Below are 21,727 nucleotides of genomic sequence, written 5' to 3'. Positions count from 1 at the left end.
GGGAGCTAAGATCCCACATGCCTCTGGGCCAAAAAACCAAAACATAAAACAGAAGCAATATTATAGCAAGTTCAATAAAGACTAAAAAAAAATGGTCCACATCAAAAAAAAAGGGGTGGAGGAATTGGTTATTCAATGTGAATTTCCTCAGTGAGAACCAGATACCCCATCTGGATTGCCCAAATTCAGTTTTGTTACATGGCATGCTTCCTACTATCAGTACTCTCTCCCCTCTGGCTTTGTCTTTCCCTCCCCTCCCTCCCTCCCCCGCCTCCTTCCTTTTTTTCTGACGACATTTAGTATAGAGGATTCCTATGTACCCCCAAAACCAGTTTCCCCTTGTATTAACATCTTACATTACTATGGTACATTTGTCACAAATAATGAACCTCATCATTGGTTTTTATCTTTCAGATTTTCCGAAGTTAAATCCAAAATTGCAAGTAAGTGGGGTTCTATTTATTTAACTGTTTTGGATAGGTAATCAAACTACTTGTATAAAAGAAAGAAAATAGTAAAAGAAGAGAGTGGGAACAATGTCATCCTCCCACCCCACCCCTGAGTTTGATTCCTCTTCCTTGAAACAAGTGTGATCAATTTCTTGGGTATTCTTCCAGAATATTCTATGGATATACAAGCATAAGACATAAATCGTGTATATAATGTGTAGAATTTAGTTCTGCTGTCCACATTTATTTTAAAATAATTGGTGGCATGCTATACAAATAGCTTCCATACCTTGTTTTTTTAATTTAACAGTGTATCTTGGGGATTGTTTTTTTGTATTCATACATACAGTTCTAATGTAGGTTCTCTTTTTTTAAAGCTAGCTCATAATGACCATTTCAGTACCTATTTAACTCCTTACATGATAGCTTGATTCTTGATCTTTGGATTGTATTTTAAGCAGATCATTCTGGATTTCTTGAAAGGCTGCTATATTTGCAGGCTCCCGTGGTAGTCTAAGTCACTGTTTTGGGAAGTCATTGAAGTTCAGAGACCACCTGTTTTCCCAAAAGTGTACCGTAATAGGCTCAAGAATGTAGTGAATCAAATACCACATGTTGTCTTAAGGTGTACCTTGGTATTGAATCTGCCATTGTTTGTAGTAAAGGCATCTGAACACTAGTGAAGAGTTTTATAACTCTGCTCACCCTTTCCATAAATTCAGGTTTAAGATTTTTCCTGTCTCTTGCTATCACAAACGACATCCAGAAGGTTTTTCCCAGGCAGCTGCTTTCTTTTTTTAACCTCTTTATTGGAGTATAATTGCTTTACAATGGTGTGTTAAGTTTCTGCTTTATAACAAAGTGAATCAGCTATACATATACACATATCCCCATATCTCCTCCCTCTTGCATCTCCTTCCCACCCTCCCTATCCCACCCCTCTAGGTGGTAACAGAGCACTGAGCTGATCTCCCTGTGCTATGCAGCTGCTTCCCACTAGCTATCTATTTTACATTTGGTACTGTATATATGTCAGTGTTACTCTCTCACTTCATCCCAGCTTACCCTTGCCCCTCCCCATGTCCTCAAGTCCATTCTCTATGCGTGTGTGTTTATTCCTGTCCTGCCCCTAGGTTCATCAGAACCATTTTGTTTTTTTTAGATTCCACAGATATGTGTTAGCTTACAGTATTTGTTTTTCTCTTTCAGACTTACTTCACTCTGTATGACCGACTCTAGGTCCATCCACCTCACTACAAATAACTCAATTTCTTTTCTTTTTATGGCTGAGTAATATTCCATTGTATATATGTGCCACATCTTCTTTATCCATTCACCTGTCGATGGACACTTAGGTTGCTTCCATGTCCTGGCTATTGTAAATAGAGCTGCAGTGAACATTGTGGTTCATGACTTTTTTTGAATTACGGTTTTCTCAGGGTATATGCCCAGTAGTGGGATTGCTGGGTCGTATGGTAGTTCTATTTGTAGTTTTTTAAGGAACCTCCATACTGTTCTCCATAGTGGCTGTATCAATTTACATTCCCACCAACAGTGCAAGAGGGTTCCCTTTACTCCACACCCTCTCTAGCATTTATTGTTTGTAGATTTTTTGATGATGGCCATTCTGACTGGTGTGAGGTGATATCTCATTGTAGTTTTGATTTGTATTTCTCTAATGATTAGTGATGTTGAGCATCCTTTCATGTGTTTGTTGGCAATCTGTATATCTTCTTTGGAGAAATGTCGATTTAGGTCTTCTGCCCATTTTTGGATTGGGTTGTTTGTTTTCTTGATATTGAGCTGCATGAGCTGCTTGTAAATTTAGGAGATTAATCCTTTGTCAGTTGCTTCATTTGCAAATATTTTCTCCCATTCTGAGGGTTGTCTTTTTGTCTTGCCTATGGTTTCCTTGGCTGTGCAAAAGCTTTTAAGTTTCATTAGGTCCCATTTCTTTATTTGTGTTTTTATTTCCATTTCTCTAGGAGGTGGGTCAAAAAGGATCTTACTGTGAGTTATGTCATAGAGTGTTCTGCCTGTGTTTTCCTTTAAGAGTTTGATAGTGTCTGGCCTTACATTTAGGTCTTTAATACATTTTGAGTTTATTTTTGTGTATGATGTTAGGGAGTGTTCTAATTTCATTCTTTTACATGTAGCTGTCCAGTTTTCCCATCACCACTTATTGAAGAGGCTGTCTTTTCTCCACTGTATATTCTTGTCTCCTTTATCAAAAATAAGGTGACCATATGTGTGTGGGTTTATCTCTGGGCTTTCTATCCTGTTCCATTGATCTATATTTCTGTTTTTGTGCCAGTACCATACTGCCTTGATTACTGTAGCTTTGTAGCATAGTCTGAAGCCTGGGAGCCTGATTCCTCCAGCTCCGTTTTTCTTTCTCAAGACTGCTTTTGCTATTCGGGGTCTTTTGTGTTTCCATACAAACTATGAAATTTTTTGTTCTAGTTCTGTGAAAAATGCCAGTGGTAGTTTGATAGGGATTGCATTGAATCTGTATATTGCTTTGGGTAGTATAGTCATTTTCACAATGTTGATTATTCCAGTCCTAGAACATGGTATACCTCTCCAGCTGTTTGTATCAGCTTTAATTTCTTTCATCAGTGTCTTATAGTTTTCTGCATACAGGTCTTTTGTCTCCCTAGGTAGGTTTATTCCTAGGTATTTTATTCTTTTTGTTGCATTGGTAAATGGGGATGTTTCCTTAATTTCTCTTTCAGATTTTTCATCATTTGTGATAGGAATGCCAGAGATTTCTGTGCATTAATTTTGTATCCTGCTACTTTACCACATTCATTGATTAGCTCTAGTAGTTTTCTGGTAACATCTTTAGGATTCTCTGTATAGTATCATGTCATCTGCAAACAGTGACAGCTTTACTTCTTCTTTTCTGATTTGTATTCCTTTTATTTCTTTTTCTTCTCTGATTGCTGTGGCTAAAACTTCCAAAACTATGTTGAATAATAGTGGTGAGAGTGGACAGCCTTGTCTTGTTCCTGATCTTAGAGGAAATGGTTTCAGTTTTTCACCATTGAGAACGATTTTGCCAGCCAGCTGCTTTTTTACATAGCAGTGGTAAATGGCAGTCACACTGTAGGAGCTCACCTGTTTTACCAGTTGGGAAGATTTTTTGGTCTTGAAAATATAGGTTTATATACCACAGTATATTATAAGGTTTTGATCCACTACCTATAATCTCATATAGTTTTTGCAATTCTTTTAAAAGAAAGCTAGATTCGTAGTCATTATATTTATAAAGAAACCATATACTCATAAATAACTTGGATACTTTGTCTCATTGTAGCTGAATGACATTCTATTTTTAGGTAAATACCATGATTTAGAATGCCAACTGATTCAGGAGTTTACCGGTGCTCAAAGAAGAGGTGAAATCACCAGAATGAGGGAAGTAGCAGCTGTTTTACTCCATTTTAAGGTAAATAGTAAAAATTTAAAATGCAGATTAGTCTTAAAGAATGCGGAGATTATATGAATTCTATGTATTATAGTCTCTGTTTTTCCCTGGTTGTATGAGTCAGTGATAATTTTCATTATTTGGAATAATTTGAATGTACATTTGTATCTTTCTCCGGAAATGATATTAAATTTTAGGTAGTTAATATTATTTAAATAAGGATCTTATATTCAATAATATTAATATTTTTTCACTGAATTTTTACATAGTTTGATATAGAAAATCATATTGTCTGCCTTCGGGGTGTTTAATGTATTTTTTTTTTCCAGTCTGACATTTGATGAAATAATTCAAAAGCCAGAAAGCTTGACCTTAAGTTTGGAATATAGGAACCAGAGAGTAGCTATTACCGTTGGTCATTTATTGAGGCATAGACATAGCTTTATTACATATAATACCTCTTTTATTGACATTGTTGTTATTATTGTTATAATTGAACCACAACAGTGATGTGTATTTCTTTCTTCTTCCTAGGGTTATTCCCATTGTGTTGATGTTTATATAAAGCAGTGCCAGGAGGTAACATAACAGTACACTTTATTGGATTTTATTTTATTTTATGCTAATTTGTGTTTTAAAAAAGCATTTTAAAATTATATATTCAATGAAATTTCCTCTGCTGTTTAGGGTGCTTACTTGAGAAATGATATATTTGAAGATGCAGCAATACTCTGTCAACGGGTGAACAAACAAGTTGGAGATATCTTTAGTAATCCAGAAACAGTACTGGCTAAACTTATTCAAAATGTATTTGAAATCAAACTACAGGTAATTTTAAACGATGATTAAGTACTTAAGGCAATATGTGATTTTTTTCCTCTGTGTTTTAAAAGTTTTTAAAATTTAGTTTATTTGTGTAATATCCTTAGGCATAGTAATCCACTTATTAAGTGTAGGAGAAAGGAGTGACAGTGTCATGCTTTTAAAAAAAAAAATGTTTTATTCTTCACCAAGAAAAAAGGTGCTCATCACTCAGTGTCATCAGAGCATTTGTTTGAAATTACATGTGTATCAGGTTGTGGTAAGTTAGCCTCAGTTTTAATTTTTATTGGTTTCTTACCTCGACCAATAGATGGCATTTTTGAAATTGAACAAGAATTACAAGCTCAATCTGTAGAATTTTTTATAATATGGTACTAAGATTAAAGGAAAACACACAGGAATTTCATTTACAACCTTGGCTTCCATAGCTCTATACTTTAAGGCAACATTTCCTAAACTATGTTTACCAATTGATTGAGCAACATTAAATAAGTGTTGTCTTTAAAACACAATTCAGGACTTTTAATAGCCTTTAAAGATACTAATATGTATTGTGATTCTCTAGAAGTGGAGATGTAATGTACAGCATTTCCCAATTTTATAGTAATGTCTTAAAGGGCAGTAGTGTTACTTTAACTACAGTTTTGGAAAAGCTGCTTTAAGGAATTGACCATATTGATATAGCTTCAGGTTTTGTTTTTTGGGATTTTTAATTTTTTCTCCCAATGTACTTCATGAGGCAGGATAGGCAGATTTCAAAAGACAAGGTATTTGAGATTCTTTTTTTTTTTTTTTTTTTTTTTTTTTTTTTTTTTAATTTTATAGCTACTTTATTTATTTATTTATTTATTTATTTTGGCTGTGTTGGGTCTTCGGTTCGTGCGAGGGCTTTCTCTGGTTACGGCAAGTGGGGGCCACTCTTCATCGCGGTGCAGGGACCGCTCTTCATCGCGGTGCGCGGGCCTTTCACTATCGCGGCCCCTCCCGTTGCGGGGCACAGGCTCCAGACGCGCAGGCTCAGTAGTTGTGGCTCACGGGCCCAGCTGCTCCGTGGCATGTGGGATCTTCCCAGACCAGGGCTCGAACCCGTGTCCCCTGCATTAGCAGGCAGATTCTCAACCACTGCGCCACCAGGGAAGCCCCAAGGTATTTGAGATTCTTAATGCTTATTCCCAACACTGATAAGATGTATGAGTAAATACGAGAAGCAGTAAAAATTAAAAACCTATTTTTTTTTATATTGGTCTCTTTTCTATGCATTGCCTTTTCCACTGGATTTTAATTCAGAACAGTTCAAGAATGTGGAGTAATTCTAGAGAAAAAAAAAATTGGCTATATAATTTAATATTTACTTAATTGACAGAATGTTGACTTTTTTTTTAGAGCTTTGTGAAAGACCAGTTAGAAGAATGTAGGAAGTCCGATGCAGAGCAGTATCTCAAAAGTCTCTACGATTTATATACAAGGTATATTTTTAATTATTAGAAAATGGTAATATCTCACATTTTCTTTTTTTCAAATAGAAAATGGGGAAGTATTCAGGTATTTTTGAATAACAGTTTGTCAGATAACAATATACCTTTTAGCATTAAATACTTGACTGTATAGACTAGTATTGTACAAGAGCAGCATTCTTAACATGTTAACTTAAGGAATCGGATATTATGCTTTATATTAATGTACTCTAATGAAATATAAAAACCTTGTTTAAGACTTGAGAATTTTGTTTCTGATTTTAATTGTAAGCTAGTTCATTATTCTTTAACTTTTTTCTTTAAGAACTAGTATAATTACATTTATCTGCAGTTAAAACTTTAAAAGTTGAGAAAGGGAGTGACAAACTCTTTTTTAAATTTATTTATTTTATTTATATTTATTTTTGGCTTTGTTGGGTCTTTGTTGCTGCGTGCGGGCTTTCTCTAGTTGCGGCGAACGGGGGCTATTCTTTGTTGTGGTGCCCGGGCTTCTCGTTGCAGTGGCTTCTTTTGTGGAGCATGGGCTCTAGAGTGCAGGCTCAGTAGTTGTGCCGCACGGGCTTAGTTGCTTTGCGGCATGTGGGATCTTTCCGGACCAGGGCTCAAACGCGTGTCCCCTGCGTTGGCAGGCGGATTCTTAACCACTGCGCCACCAGGGAAGCCCCCAGAGTGACAAACTCTTATATGACAATTTCAAACTTAAGTCTGATGTGAAAATTTGTCTTGTGCTTTTGTAAATGGCAGTGTTATACTTTGTAGAAGCTTCATGTGGAGTTTTTTTTCCAACTCTATTGCTTTCCTTTATTGTCATCACTTTGAGAAGAGGGTTTTCAAAAGTAACTATAATCAGGAAGTCCATCTCAACAACAGCACTATTGTGAGCCTATCTTGAACAGTGAGAAACAGAAAATTAGAGGAAAGTCCAGGGACAAAGACTGAAGAGAATGAACAGCGCATAGACTTCTCAGTATTTTGACTTGTGTACCATGTCATGAATGGCATACTTGAAGCCATTCTGCCACTGTTGCCATTTCTAGTCTGGTTGGTTGCCTCAGTTTTCTCTCCTGAGTCATCTCTAGGAGTTTATGGTAGTTTTCAAAACCACGATGTTGTTTGTAATATTCATTCTACTTAATATATATAACCCTATACAGTTGCTGTCTGCATCCTAAGTAACTTCCCAGGGTTTAAGAAATGGTGGTGTAACATAAGTTATTAAAAAGTCACGTTATAAAAATATGTATTTCTTAAATATTGTTACTATACCTAAAATATACATTAATCTTTTCTCTCCCTTTTGCATGAAAAGAACCACAAATCTTTCCAGCAAGTTGATGGAGTTTAACTTAGGTACTGATAAACAGACTTTCTTGTCTAAGCTTATCAAGTCCATTTTCATTTCCTATTTGGAGAACTATATTGAAGTGGAGACTGGATATTTGAAAAGCAGAAGTGCTATGATCCTACAGCGCTATTATGATTCAAAAAACCATCAAAAGAGATCCATTGGCACAGGAGGGTAAGTGTTTTTGTTAAATGTTATAGTTAAAACTAAAGATACTAAAAGCTATTATATTTGGACAAACTTGTGAAATATTGATAGTCATTAGAATTTTCTGTGAAGAATTTTTTTAATACAGTTTGTTTACACCATTCATCAAATCCTTTCTCTCGAGCCACATGTTGAAATGTTCCTACATAACGTTATTAAAATGTAAAGCAGAATACTAGTACCATAAAGAGTTCCTCCCTCCCTCCCTCCCTCCCTCGCTCCCTTCCTGCCTGCCTTCCTTCCTTCCTTTTTTTAGACTGAGTAAATTATTCCATGTTATTAACTAGGAAGCACATTGTTTTATTGCTGCTATTGCAGGTGTGGTTAAAAAGAAAAATGCAGATAGTTCACAGTTTTGTACCCTGAGCTTTTTCATGACTTGGGCATAAAATTATTTAAGTAATACATTAAAACGTGAATGTACTTACCTACTAGAATAAAATTAAATTATTTGCTGTAAGAATTGGTGGCAACTCAGTTATCTAGATCTCAACTATCTGGAATTGAGTTGATTTTAGGATGAATCAGAATGACCTCTGTGGAGCCATATAATCAGAGTTGACAGTTCACATAATGCACACCCAAATCATTTTCTTGTTTCCCAGTTTGTCATATATTAAATAATGATCATGGAGAGATTATAATTAGCAATAAGAAGTGACATCTGAAAGGCAGTAGCAAGTAAAAGAGAAAAACTAAAAAACAATCATAGGAATTTTTTGAAAAATTAGTTCACAGTCTGGAGCTGTATATTCTAGGACCAAAAAAAATGTAATTTTCTAAAGATACTCTCATGTAATAAATGTTCTTAATGACCCTCAGTCATTGAGAAAAGCTAAATTATGTTTAATAATAATGAAATGTACAATATGTTTAAATGGTTAATGTGTTTAAAAATCTTTAAAATTTTAAAGTTTGTTTTAAGCAGGACCATTTAGTTATCTGGAATATTAACTTATTTGGAAAAGCCCACTTCCTAAGGAAACCAGACAAGGAGTTTTGGGCTACTGAGTCAGAATTGTAGAGTTGAAAGAGACTTTAGAGATAATAACTCCAAATCTACTCATTTTTCAGACGAACGTCTTCTGTTTAGAGATTAATGCTTGCTTCACTTTACAGAACTACTTACTGAAATTAGAAGTTTTAGGTCTCCTGGCTGTTGGTCCTTGTTTCTTCTTCTTTCTTTTTCTTAGTTCATGTATACTAAGTTTGAGAGTATTTGAAATTGAAATCTATGTATAGTAGTGTTCTTTTTTCATTTGTTGGTATTATGCACTAGTATTCAAGATTTGAAAGAGAGAATTAGACAGCGTACCAACTTACCACTGGGGCCAAGTATCGATACTCATGGAGAGACTTTCCTATCCCAAGAAGTGGTGGTTAATCTTTTACAAGAAACCAAGCAAGCCTTTGAAAGATGTCATAGGGTAAGAGTAATTGTAGATTTATTTTATTTGTATATAGTTGTGTATTTTAATTTTTCTCTGGTTAGGAACAATTGTTTATTGTAATAAAAAATAGGATTTTTGCTTGGGGAACAGAATTATTTTTAAATTATTTAGAAGTATATTTTAACATAATTTTAAAGTTGAGCGTATCAAATTTTCTTTAGTGAGATATTAAAGCAAGATATGAAAGGGAAAGTTAGACCTATCTTATAAAGAAATAGAGTATTAGGGAGAGAAGGATGTTTAAGAACACAGATATCAAAGGAAAGGAAAAGTTGACTCCATTAAAATTTAGAATTTCTTCCACAAACATACTTTAACAAAGTAACAGATAAGTCACAGCCTCTGAGAAGGTATTTGTAACCAATATTACTAACAGAAGATTTATAAAACAAATAGTAGTGGTTAATAATTGTATACCACATACTATGTTCCAGGCACTATTCCAAGCACTTTAGGGTATGTTATTAACTCACTTAATCATTGTAACATTTCTGTGTGGTTATTATTCCTGTTTTACAGAGGAAGAAACTGAGGTATATACTTCTTAAGTACGAAGTTGAGAGTTGAAGCAGTCTTAATTTTTTATTTGTATTGATGTATATCATCTGTATACTTATATTGATAGATAGTAAATCAATATAAATTATACATATAAATCAATAGAAAACAAGTCAAAGACTACACATAAATACAGAAAATATAAATTATCAATACGATATTCAGTCTCACTAGTGGGGAAATGAAACTTAAAACGGAAAATACTATGTCATTCTCAATAGGTTGGCAGAAATTAAGAAGTCTGTTGATACTAAGTATTGGTAAGGGTGTGGAGCAATAGAAGTTCTCATACACTGCCAATGGAAGTAAAAATTGGTATACTTTGGAGAGTAGTTTGTTATTTCCTTAGAGAAATTTGTAGGTGCACATGACATGTCTGACATCGTAAGCTATGTTGTTTGTCATGGTGAAAAACTAGAAACAAACAAAGTGTGCCATAAAGAGAATTGATAAACTGACATTGTTCATATACTAGAAAACTATATGCCAGTGTAAATGACTGAACTAGACTTACATGTATCAGCAGCATGAATAAATCTCAAAAATGCAATGTTTAGTGAAAAGAGCAAAATGGGGAAAAGATATATATTCAGTATACCACAACATAAAATTTTAAAAAGCAAAACAATACTTTATATTATTAAGGAGCATACACAAGCATGGGTGTGGTAAACAACTTCAGAGTAGTGGTTGCCTTGGGAGGAATACCCAAGGGACGTTATCTAGATGTATAATGTTGGACAACTCCTGCCCCCCAAAAGGAAGAAAATCTGAAGTACATTTGGAGAAATGTTAAGATATGACACATCTGGGTAGGTGATGGGTATATTTGGTACAGTAATATCTGTACTTTTCTGAATACTGGAAATATATTAAAATGTTTCTAAAGCATCGGATCATCAAACATGAAGCTGTCAACATATTTATTTGAATCACAGCAACTAGGTCTAAATCATGACCTTCTGTCTGGAGAGTCATGAGATTGAAAATCAGTTTAATTCATTGCAGTCTGATCCAACAAACATTATTTTGTGTTTACTTTGTACCATCTGCCATGTTAGGCATTGAGGTTATAAATACAAGACATTTACATTACTTTTGATTAGTGTGGAGAAAAGAGGTAGACATAAAAAGAATTAGTGCAAGGTAGGTAAACACTGCTGGGACCAAAGAGGAAACAACCAGCTCTGCCTGGTTAAGGAATTGAGAAAGAGTATCAGGAAAGATTTCAAAAAGGAGGAGACATTTGAGGTCTGGATCTTGAAAGCTAAATAGGATATCTTCAAGAGGATGATTCTGGCAAGCTGTTTCAGGAATAGAGAAAATTACGTGCACAAAGACATATACAAATATCAATCATGCAGTATGAAATGCTTGAACTAAAAAAGGATGTGGGGAGAGTAATAAGTCAGGAGGTTGAAAATGTAGACAAAAACTCTTTGTATACCATACTTAGAAATTTGGACTTGACCGTGTTAAGTGATGATGGAGACTTTAAAGGATATTAAAAAGGGCAGTGTAATGAGCAGATTGGTGTTTTTTTCCTTTCTTTTTAAAAAACTTAGTAACTTTGAGATATAATTGACCTTCAATAAACTGCATGTATTTGAACTGTACAATTTGATAACTTTGGTAAATTATGTGTACATTTGTGAAACTATAACGCAGTCAAGATAATGAACAGATCCATCACCTCCAGAAGTTTCCTTCTGCCCTTTTAAAATCTCCCTTTCGCCTCCATTTCTGTCCTTGGGCAACTGCTGATCTGCTTCACTGTAGATTCATTTTCAAAAAGAAGGGGATGCTTCAGGACTGAGTCTTGAAAGCCAAATAGGAATTTTCAAGAAGTTGATTAATTTTCTAGAATTTTTAATAAATGGGATTATAGTGTATTATACTGTATACATGTGTTTCTGGATTCTTTAACTCAGCATAAATGTTTTGAAATTCATTCATGTTGTGTGTATTAATTCGTATGTTCTTTTATTGCTGAGTAGTATTTTATTTAATGAATACGCCACAATTTGTTTATCTATTTACCTATTGATGGCAGTTTAGATTGGCTCCATTGTTTGACTATTACAAATGAAGTTGCTATGAATATTCATGCATATGTCTTTATGCAGACATGTGCTTTCATTTCTCCTGAGTAGCTATATGATGTGATATGGTAATTCTTTTTACAAAACTGCCAAACTGTTTTTCAAAGTTGTTTCATGTGACACTCTTACCAGCAGTATATGAGAGAGTTGCATTTGTTCCACATGATTTCCAACATTTGGTATGATCAGTCTTTATTTTAGAGTCTAATAAGGTATGTAATGATACCTTATTATGGTTTTAGTTTGCATTTTCCTAATGACTAAAGATGAGCATCTTTTCTTGCATTTATTTGCCATTCATGTATATTATTTGGTGTATTTTGCGTGCATTTTTTAAAATTGGGTTGTCTGTTTTCTTATTTTTTGACAGTTGTATATCTGGTTAAAATTCATTTATTCGATATATGATTTACAAATGTTTTCTTTCAGTCTGTGGCTTGTCTTTTTCATATCTAAAGAGTATTTCAAAGAATAGAAGTTATTAATTTTGATGATACCCAATTTAACACTTTTCTGTTATTGAAGGTATTTTTGGTATCATATTTAAGGAATCTTTGCCTAACCTAAGGTCACAAAGATTTCCTCTTATATTTTCTTTCTTTTGTTTCCTTTAAGTTTTCTTTCTTTTTAAAAAAAAATTTTTTTAAAATTTTTCAACAGTTTTGAAAGTTTACTTTCCATTTACAGTTATTACAAAATATTGGCTATATTCCCCACATTGTACAATACCTTGAGCCTATCTTACACCCAGTGGTTTCTACCTGCCACTCCCCAACCCTTACATTGCCCCCTGCCCCCCCTGCTCTGTAACCACTAGTTTGTTCTCTGCATCTGTGAGTCTGCTTATTTTTTGTTGTATTCACTAGTTTGTTGCATTTTTTTAGATTCCACATATAAGTGATATCATACAGTATTTGTCTTTTTCTGTATGACTTATTTCACTTAGCATAATGCCCTCCAAGTCCATCCATGTTGCTGCAAATGGCAAAAATTTTTTTTGTTTTTATGGCTGAGTAGTATTCCATTGTATATATATACCACATCTTCTTTATCCCTTCATCTGCTGATGGACACTTAGGTTGCTTCTATATCTTGGCAATTGTAAATAATGCTGCTCTGAATATTGGGGTGCATGTATCTTTTGGAATTAGTGTTTTTGTTTTTTTTCGGATATATACCCAGGTATGGAATTGCTGGGTCATATGGTAGTTCTATTTTCAGTTTTTTGAGGAACCTCATACTGTTTTTCATAGTGGCTGTGCCACTAGGAATGTTTACATTCCTACTAACATTGTACAGGGTTCTTTTTCTCCACATCCTTGCCAACATTTGTTGTTTGTAGACTTGATAGCCTTTCTGTATGAGGTGTGACGTGGTATCTCATTGTGGTTTTGATTTGCATTTCTCTGATGATCAGTGATGTTGAGCATCTTTTCATCTGCCTGTTGGCCATCTGTTTGTCTCCTTTGGAAAAATGTCTGTTCAGATTCTCTGCCCATTTTTTAATCAGGTTTTTTGTTTTTGATATTGAGTTGTATGAGTTTTTTATATATCTTGGATATTAACCCATTATCTTGCATATCATTTGCAAATATCTTTTCCCATTCAGTATGTTGCCTTTTTGTTTCGTTGATGGTTTCCTTCGTTGTGCAAAAGCTTTTAAGTTGGATTGTGTCCCGTTTGTTTATTTTTGCTTTTGTTCCCCTTTCCTGAGGAGACGGATCCAAAAAAATATTGCTAAGACCTACGTACTGCCTATGTTTTCTTCTGGAAAAGAGCGTACTGCCTATGTTTTCTTCTGGAAGTTTAATACTACACTGTTTTGATCACTGTAACTATAAATCTTGAATCAGGTAGTGTGAGTCCTCTAACATTACCATAGAAAGCGTTTTCATATAAGTCTAATAATTTGTCAGTTTCTGGGGAAAAAAAAAAGTTTGGGATTTTGACTGGAATTGCTTTGAATGTATAGTTCTGTTTGTGGAGAATTGACATCTTAGCAATATTGAGTTCTCAAATACAGTTGATTTTTATATGTTGATTTTGTACCTGCAACCTGACTAAACTCACTTATTCTAATAGCATTTTTTGTAGATTCCACAGGATTTTCTGTATAGAATATCATGTTTTCTGCCAATAAAGTCAGTTTTACTTATTCCTTTCAATATAGATGCCTGTTGTTTTGTCTCTTGCCTTATTGCCCTGGTGAGAACCTCCAATACAATGCTGACTATAAGTGGCGAGAGCATACACCTTGCATTATTCTTTTTGTTTGTTTGTTTGTTTTTAAAATTTTTTTAAACATCTTTATTGGAGTATAATTGCTTTACACTGTTGTGTTAGTTTCAGCTGTATAATAAAGTGAATCAGCTATACATATACATATATCTGCATATCCCCTCCCTCTTGCATCTCCCTCCCACCCTCCCTATACCCTGCATTATTCTTGTCTTTATCATTAATATGATGCTAACTGTAGGTTTTTCTTTTTGTTAAATTTTTTTTATTGACGTATAGGTTTTATTTATTTATTTATTTATTTATTTATTTATTTATTTATGGCTGTGTTGGGTCTTCGTTGCTGTGCACGAGCTTTCTCTAGTTGTGGCAAGCGGGGGCTACTCTTCGTTGAGGTGCACAGGTTTCTCATTGTGGTGGCTTCTCTTGTTGTGGAGCATGAGCTCTAGGTGCGCGGGCTTCAGTAGTTGTGGCTCGAGGGCTCTAGAGCTCAGGCTCAGTAGTTGTGGCGCATGGGCTTAGTTGCTCTGTGGCATGTGGGATCTTCCCAGACCAGGGCTTGAACCCGTGTCCCTTGCACTGGCAGGTGGATTCTTGACCACTGCACCACCACGGAAGTCCCTGTTGACATATAGTTGATTTACAATATCATGTAACTTTCAGGTGTACAGCAAAGCAATATGTATACATATATATGTATACATATAAATATGTAACCTTATAGGTTATCACATAATATTGAGTATAGTTCCCTGTGCTATACAGCAGGTCCTTGTTGGTTATCTGTTTTATACATAGTAGTGTGTATATGTTAATCCCGGCCTCCTAATTTATCCCTCTCGCATCCCGCTTTCCCCTTTGCGTAACCATACGTTTGTTTTCTGTGTCTGTGAGTCTCTTTCTGTTTTGGAAATAAGTTCATTTGTGTCGTTTCTTTTTCTTTTAGATTCCATATATAAGGTATATCATATGAGATTTGTCTTTCTCTGTCTGGCTTACTTCACTTACTATGATAGTCTCTAGGTCCATACATGTTGCAAATGGCATTATTTCCTTCTTTTTTATGGCTAAGTAATATTCCATTATATATATATGTATATATAATTTTTAAAATTAATTAATTAATTATTTATTTATTTTTGGCTATGTTGGGTCTTCGTTTCTGTGCAAGGGCTTTCTCTAGTTGCGGCAAGCAGGGGCCACTCTTCATCGTGGTGCGCAGGCCTCTCACTGTCATGGCCTCTTTTGTTGCGGAGCACAGGCTCCAGACGCACAGGCTCAGTAGTTGTGGCTCACAGGCCTAGTTGTTCCGCGGCATGTGGGATCTTCCCAGACCAGGGCTCAAACCCGTGTCCCCTGAATTAGCAGGCAGATTCTCAACCACTGTGCCACCAGGGAAGCCCCTGTATATATAAATTTATATACACACACACACACACACACACACACACACACACCCCCCACATCTTTATCCATTTATCTGTCAATGGACATTTAGGTTGTTTCCATGTCTTGCTGCTATGTACATAGGGGTGCATGTAACTTTTTGAATTATAGTTTTATCTGGATATATGCCCAGTAGTGGGATTGCTGGATCATATGGTAATTCTATTTTTAGTTTTTTAAGGAACCTCCATAGTGTTCTCCATAGTGGCTACAATTTACATTTACCAATTTACATTCCCACCAACAGTGTAGGAGGGTTTCATTTTCTCCACACCCTCTCCAGCATTATGTATAGACTGATGATGGCCATTCTGACTGGTGTGAGGTGATACCTCATTGTAGTTTTGATTTGCCTTTCTCTAATAATTAGCGATGTCGAGGATCTTTTCATGTGCCTCTTGGCCATCTGTATGTCTTCTTTGGAGAAATGTCTATTTAGGTCATCTGCCCATGTTCTGATTAGGTTGTTTGTTTTTTTGATATTGAGCTTTATGAGCTGTTTGTATATTTTGGAAATTAATCCCTTGGCAGTCGAATCATTTGTAAATATTTTCTCCCATTCTGTAGGTTGTCTTTTAGTTTTGTTTATGGTTTCCTTTGCTGTGCAAAATCTTTTAAGTTTAATTAGGTCCCATTTGTTTTTCATAGGTGTGTTTATCAGATTGATGAAATTCTTTTATTCCTAGTTTTCTGGGTGTTTTTATAAGGATTAGATGTTAGACTTTGTCAAATGCTTTTTTTGTTGTTGTTCTGTTAATGTGGTGGATTACATTGATTGATTTCCAAATGTTAACCTTGCATTCCTTTGGTAAACCCCATTGGTCATAATGTATTATCCTATTTATGTATGGTTGGATTAGGTTTGCTAAACTTTTGTTAAGAATTTTTGTGTTTGCCTTCAAGAGGGATATTGACGTATACGTATTTTTTTCTCGTAATGTCTTTGTGTAGTTTTGGTATCAGGGTAATGTTTGCCTCATAGATTAAGTTGGAAAGTGTTCCTTCCTCTTCAATATTCTGGAAGAGTTTATGAAAATTGGTGTTATATTTTCCTTAAATATTTGGTAGAGCTCACCAGTGAAGTCATTTGGGCCTGCAGTTTTTAACTTTGTGAGGGTTTTAAACTACAAATTAACTTCTCTAGTAGATATGGAGCTATTTTAGTTACTTGTTTCTTTTTAAGTGAGCTTTGGTGGTTTGTGTCTTTTAAGATTTGTATATTTCACACAAATTGTTGAATTTATTGGGATTAAGATGTTCATGGTGTTGCCTTATTATCCCTTTTTTTTATGGTCAATTGATTTTGTGTGTGTGTCCGTGTGTGTGATTTTTAATTGAAGTATAATTTGTTTACAATGTTGTGTTAGTTTCTGGTGTATAGCAAAGTGATTCAGTTATATATACATAATATATATAATATATATATTCTTTTTCAATATAGGTTATTACAAGATATTGAATATAGTTCCCTCTGCTTTACAGTAGGACCTTGTTGTTTATATATAGTAGCTTATTATCTTTTTAACGTTTGTAGTATCTATAGTGATGTCTCCTATTCATTTTTGATGATTGGTATTTTTTTGTGTGTGATCATTCTGGCTGGAGGTTTATCAGTTTTATTGGTTTCCCCAGAGAATCAGCTTTTGGTATCATTGATTTTTCTGTTTTCTGTTTTGTATTTCATTGATTTCCGCTCTTTATTACTTCTTTTCCTTCTGCTTACTTGGGTTTCATTTGCCCTTCTTTTTCTAGTTTTTTAAGGTGGAGGTGAGACATTGATTAGAGACCTTTCTTATTTTCTAATATAGACATTTAGTCTTATAAATTTCCCTTTAAGGTACTGCTTTAGCTGCATACCACAAATTTTAATTTGTTGTATTTATTTTCATTCAGTTCAAAATACTTTTAAATTTCCCTTTTGATTTCTTTTGGCCCAAGAGTGGCTTAGAAGTATGTTATTTCATTTCCAGATATTAGGGGATTTTTTAGATGTCTTTCTGTTATTGATTTAAATTTGATTTCGTTGTGGTTAGAGGACATACTTTGTGTGATATGAATCCATTTTAAATTTATCGAGACTTGTTTTTTAGCCCAGAATATGATCCATCTTGGTAAGTGTTTTATGAATACTTAAAGAAAATGTATATCCTGATGTTGTTAGATAGCGTATTCTATGAATGTCAGTTAGGTCCAGTTGATTAACAGTGTTGTTTATGTCTTCCATATCCTTACACATTTTCAGTCTACCTCTTCAATGAGTTATGCATGAATGTACGGATGTAGAGAGGAGGAATGTGAAAAATTAAATTTATTCTTTGTGGCTTGCTAAGGACATTTGTTAAGCATCAGTGAGCAAAGAAGGGAGGTGAGGGTTGTGGTAGAGAGACTGATGAGAAGGGTAAAGGTTAGGGTTGTATTAAGAAGACCAGGAAGGGAATTGAGTAATACCAAATTAGTATTTATAATCAGTAGAGATTTAGGGAATTTAAAGTGGGTTATGCACTTCAGTGCCCATTACGCTGAGAGTGGATCACAGATGGAGACTACAAATAGGCAACAATCAATTGATAAATAATATAGGAAGCAGTTATAAGAAGTTGAGAGGTAATTTTCTAACTTTTAAAGAGGGATTTAATTTTCTCAGCATAATTACTAATAATTCCTTTACTAAGTAGTTAATCAGCAGCAGCAACATCAACATCAAAATGAAAATTTATTATTGTGAACTTATTATATGCCAAACACTGAGCTAAAAATACCTTACATGCATTTTCATACTTTATTTTCACCTCAAGGCTAGGATATAAGTACTATTAATATTATTCCTACTTTACAGATGAAGAAATTGAGGCTTGGTGGGGTTAAATAACATCTCAAGGGTTCACTCAACCAAGAAGTGATGAAGGTGGGATTTGAGCCTGTCGTATTTTATAGTGTGTCTGTTATTGACTTCCCATCCCTACCCTCCAATAAAATAAAGAATCCTTTTTGTTCTGAGTTTTACTAGAATAGCATTTGTTCATTTGGTGGCTCTCAGAATTCTTTTACTGTGACTCACAATAAGAAAGGCACTTTACATGGCAGTTGAGTGTACATTTTTTATATGTATTTATGTGTGTGTGTATGTTTGTAAGTGTTTATTTCATTAAAACATATTTGGTTTTAATGTGTACTTTAGACATTATTTTCTATTGGTTCTCTCTTCTTTTCTCTCTTTCTTTCTTGTTACAATCCACTAATAGGTTACAATCCAGGTCAGAAAAACATTGATCTAGTCTAAGCCAGGAGAGTTGTAGACAGACACGGAGCATTGTAACTATGTACATGAGGAAGGCATTTTGGGTGGGCAGGAAGAGTTTTAAGTTATCATTTTGATACCTGAATACTGACTATGTCTTATACAAAGTTGATTGCTAAAAAAAAAAAAGTATTGCCTTTTTTAAAAGGTAAACTTGAGGAGTGATATATTTGGTTTTTGTTTTTAAAGCTCTCTGATCCTTCTGATTTACCAAGGAATGCCTTTAGAATTTTTACCATTCTTGTGGAATTTTTATGTATTGAACATATTGATTATGCCTTGGAAACAGGACTTGCTGGTAAGTATATTTATTTGTGTTATACTTCGTGTTAAATTCCTTTGATCCTATTCGGTTAAACTGTATGCATAATGTTGTTTTATATATATTCAACTCTATCTGTCAAAAGCAGTTCAGTGCAATGAAATGCTTTTTGAGCTTCTGTAACAAGGATTTGTCAGATACTAGAAGCTATAGAAAGACACAGTTCTCATATTGCTTACATTGACCAGGGCTACATAAGTCACTACAGTGTATGGAAGAATGTAACACAGTGCTGTAAGCTATGAAATGCCAAAGGAGCAGAAATGGAAGTGACAGCAATTCTGGTTGAGACAGTTGAGTAAAGTAAGATTTAGAAAGGAAAGTAAGCCTTTTCAAAATAAGCCTGGAGAGGAGTAGATTCATATAAAATTTTTTCTTTTATTTTTGGTCTTCTGGGTTTACTGGTATTAATAGGATAATAATGACTTTTTCCCTAAATTACAGTCCCATTAATTCAGTTGCCTCCTTGACCTCTCTCACCTGTTCTGTGTGCATCTCAAATTTAATATATGCCAAATGAAACTCTTTATCTTCCACCTAAACTTCTTCCTTTCCCCTTCTTTTCCATGTCTTTAAAAGGCATTACTATTTACTGTTTGCTCAAGGCCCAAACCCCGGAGTTATCATAATTCTCCTTTTCATCAAACCTGATAGCCAGTCTATCAGCAAATCCTGTCTGTATACTGCCAAACATAACTCAAATTCGTCTCCTTTTCTCCATTTCCACTGATGCCACCCTGATTTAAAGATCATCATCTCTATCCATTCCTAACTGGTCTCTTTGTGTACATTCTTACCTTTCCAAATAACTGACTCCATGTAACAGTTATGTTATAAATTCAAGGGTCTTAAAATTTCTTGCTTAAGACCCTTTAGTGGTTTCCTGTTACTCTTAGGGGAAAAACAACAAGAAACTCTTCATGAAAGTATAGCTTTTGATCTGGCCTCCTCTTATATATTCATCTTCATCTCATGTTGCATTTCCCCTTACTACCCCAGCCCCTTTGGCCTTCATTCATTTTCCTCACTCAGGTTCTTTGCACTTGGTATCTCCCTACCCCCCAATCCTTTTCCTTCAGCTCTTCTCATGTCTGGCTTTTCACCCGTCTGATCTTAGCTAAAGTGCTACCTTCTTAGGCCTTTGCTGATCGACTTAGCTAAAAAGTGACACCCCTTTCCCAGCCTAGTTATGCATTATTTCATCATTGAATTAACTTTTTTCATAGCACTTGTTACAATGAAATTTTCATTTGTTAATATCTGCCTCACTCACCAGAATTCATTCATTGGACACATGCTTAAGTCCTTACCCTTGTACTCATGCAGCTTACATTCTTGTGGAAAAGATAGACAAATGACTAGTAAGTGCAATGAATAAAAATAAAATTGAGTAAGGGATAGAGAATAGTAATGGGAGGTAGGATAGGGAATTCAGGGGCAGAGGGCTTTTTTAGAAAGGCTGGTCAGAAAAGGCCTCTCTGAGGAGACATGAACCAGAGAGCTGAATGAAGTGAAGGAGTAAATTGAGTATTTGGAGAAAGAGTATTTTAAGTAGAGAGAACAGCATGTAAGTTCTCTTGAATAGTGAACTTCATGGGAATCTTACCTGTCTTAGGAATCTTATCTGTCCTAATTGCCATTATAGGCTAGCACCTAGAAAGCACATGGCACATGCTCAAAAATGTTTGACTGTATATAACATCATTCCATAAATTTTCTAAGGTTGAAGCAAAATTACCCATAATTCAGTAACCTTGTGGTTTATTCTTACCCTTTCTTTTTTTTTTTTTAACCTGCAGGACGTAGATAAGCATTTGTAGCCTGCTTCCCCCCCTCCTCCACCCCATACAGCAGAAACTTGACATCAAGTATTTAACATTTGTCATTTACAAATAAGCTAATGTGGTAATTTGTATTGGGATAACAATATCCACCTCAAAGATGTGAAGATTAAAGAAGATAATAAAAAAGTAACATGAATTTGATTCTATATGGTATGAAAGAGTTGTTCTTTAGCTAGTATGGAAGCCTAGCTTCTTCATTTTAATAGCAGTATTCATAATTTGGAAGGGCTTAGAAAATTTCCTGGTAGGATGAGAATGTCCCTTATACTCATAAACATTTTCCATGCAGCTATTTAGTTAGTACATACTGCTATTATTTCTAATGATTTTATAAAATTCTGTCATGCATATATATTATAAAGTTAACCACTCCCTATTATTAGACATCTTGGATCTTTTCAGCAATTTAGTAGTATAAATAATGCTACAGTGAACATTGTAGAGCTTAAAGTGTTTTCCTTATTTTGAATTATTTTCTTTGGATAAAATTCTGGAAGTGAAATTACCAGATCAAAGCGTATTGCAAATTAAAAAATTTTTATACGTATAAACTATTTTCCTAAGTGGTTTTTTCCCACTAATCTATACTGCTATTGGCATGTATGATTATACCAGCTTTTCTGCACACCACTGAATATTCGTTAAAAACTTTAATAATTTAGTGGTTAAAAACACACATCACTATTGCCTTTTCATGTCTTTCATTAATAGCAAGGATTAGTATTTTCTACATGTGTATT

The 21,727-nt window shown here is 34.6% G+C and overlaps 1 protein-coding gene across 2 annotated transcripts in view; it reads left to right on the top strand.

The window, feature by feature from the left end:
• The window catches only part of EXOC5 (exocyst complex component 5), a 58,149-nt gene that overhangs the window by 24,978 nt on the left and 11,444 nt on the right, over positions 1-21,727 (top strand). For both annotated transcript variants that reach the window (XM_007192918.3, XM_007192917.3), the window contains exons 6-13: positions 415-443; positions 3,791-3,900; positions 4,414-4,458; positions 4,567-4,707; positions 6,085-6,167; positions 7,486-7,695; positions 9,008-9,155; positions 19,011-19,119. In XM_007192918.3, the coding sequence (XP_007192980.1) occupies positions 415-443; positions 3,791-3,900; positions 4,414-4,458; positions 4,567-4,707; positions 6,085-6,167; positions 7,486-7,695; positions 9,008-9,155; positions 19,011-19,119 (875 nt within the window). The remainder of the gene's footprint in view (positions 1-414; positions 444-3,790; positions 3,901-4,413; positions 4,459-4,566; positions 4,708-6,084; positions 6,168-7,485; positions 7,696-9,007; positions 9,156-19,010; positions 19,120-21,727) is intronic.

Source organism: Balaenoptera acutorostrata, chromosome 3 (assembly GCF_949987535.1).
Source record: "Balaenoptera acutorostrata chromosome 3, mBalAcu1.1, whole genome shotgun sequence".
In the NCBI taxonomy this organism is placed as follows: domain Eukaryota; kingdom Metazoa; phylum Chordata; class Mammalia; order Artiodactyla; family Balaenopteridae; genus Balaenoptera; species Balaenoptera acutorostrata.
This window is presented reverse-complemented; position numbering and strand designations above follow the sequence as displayed.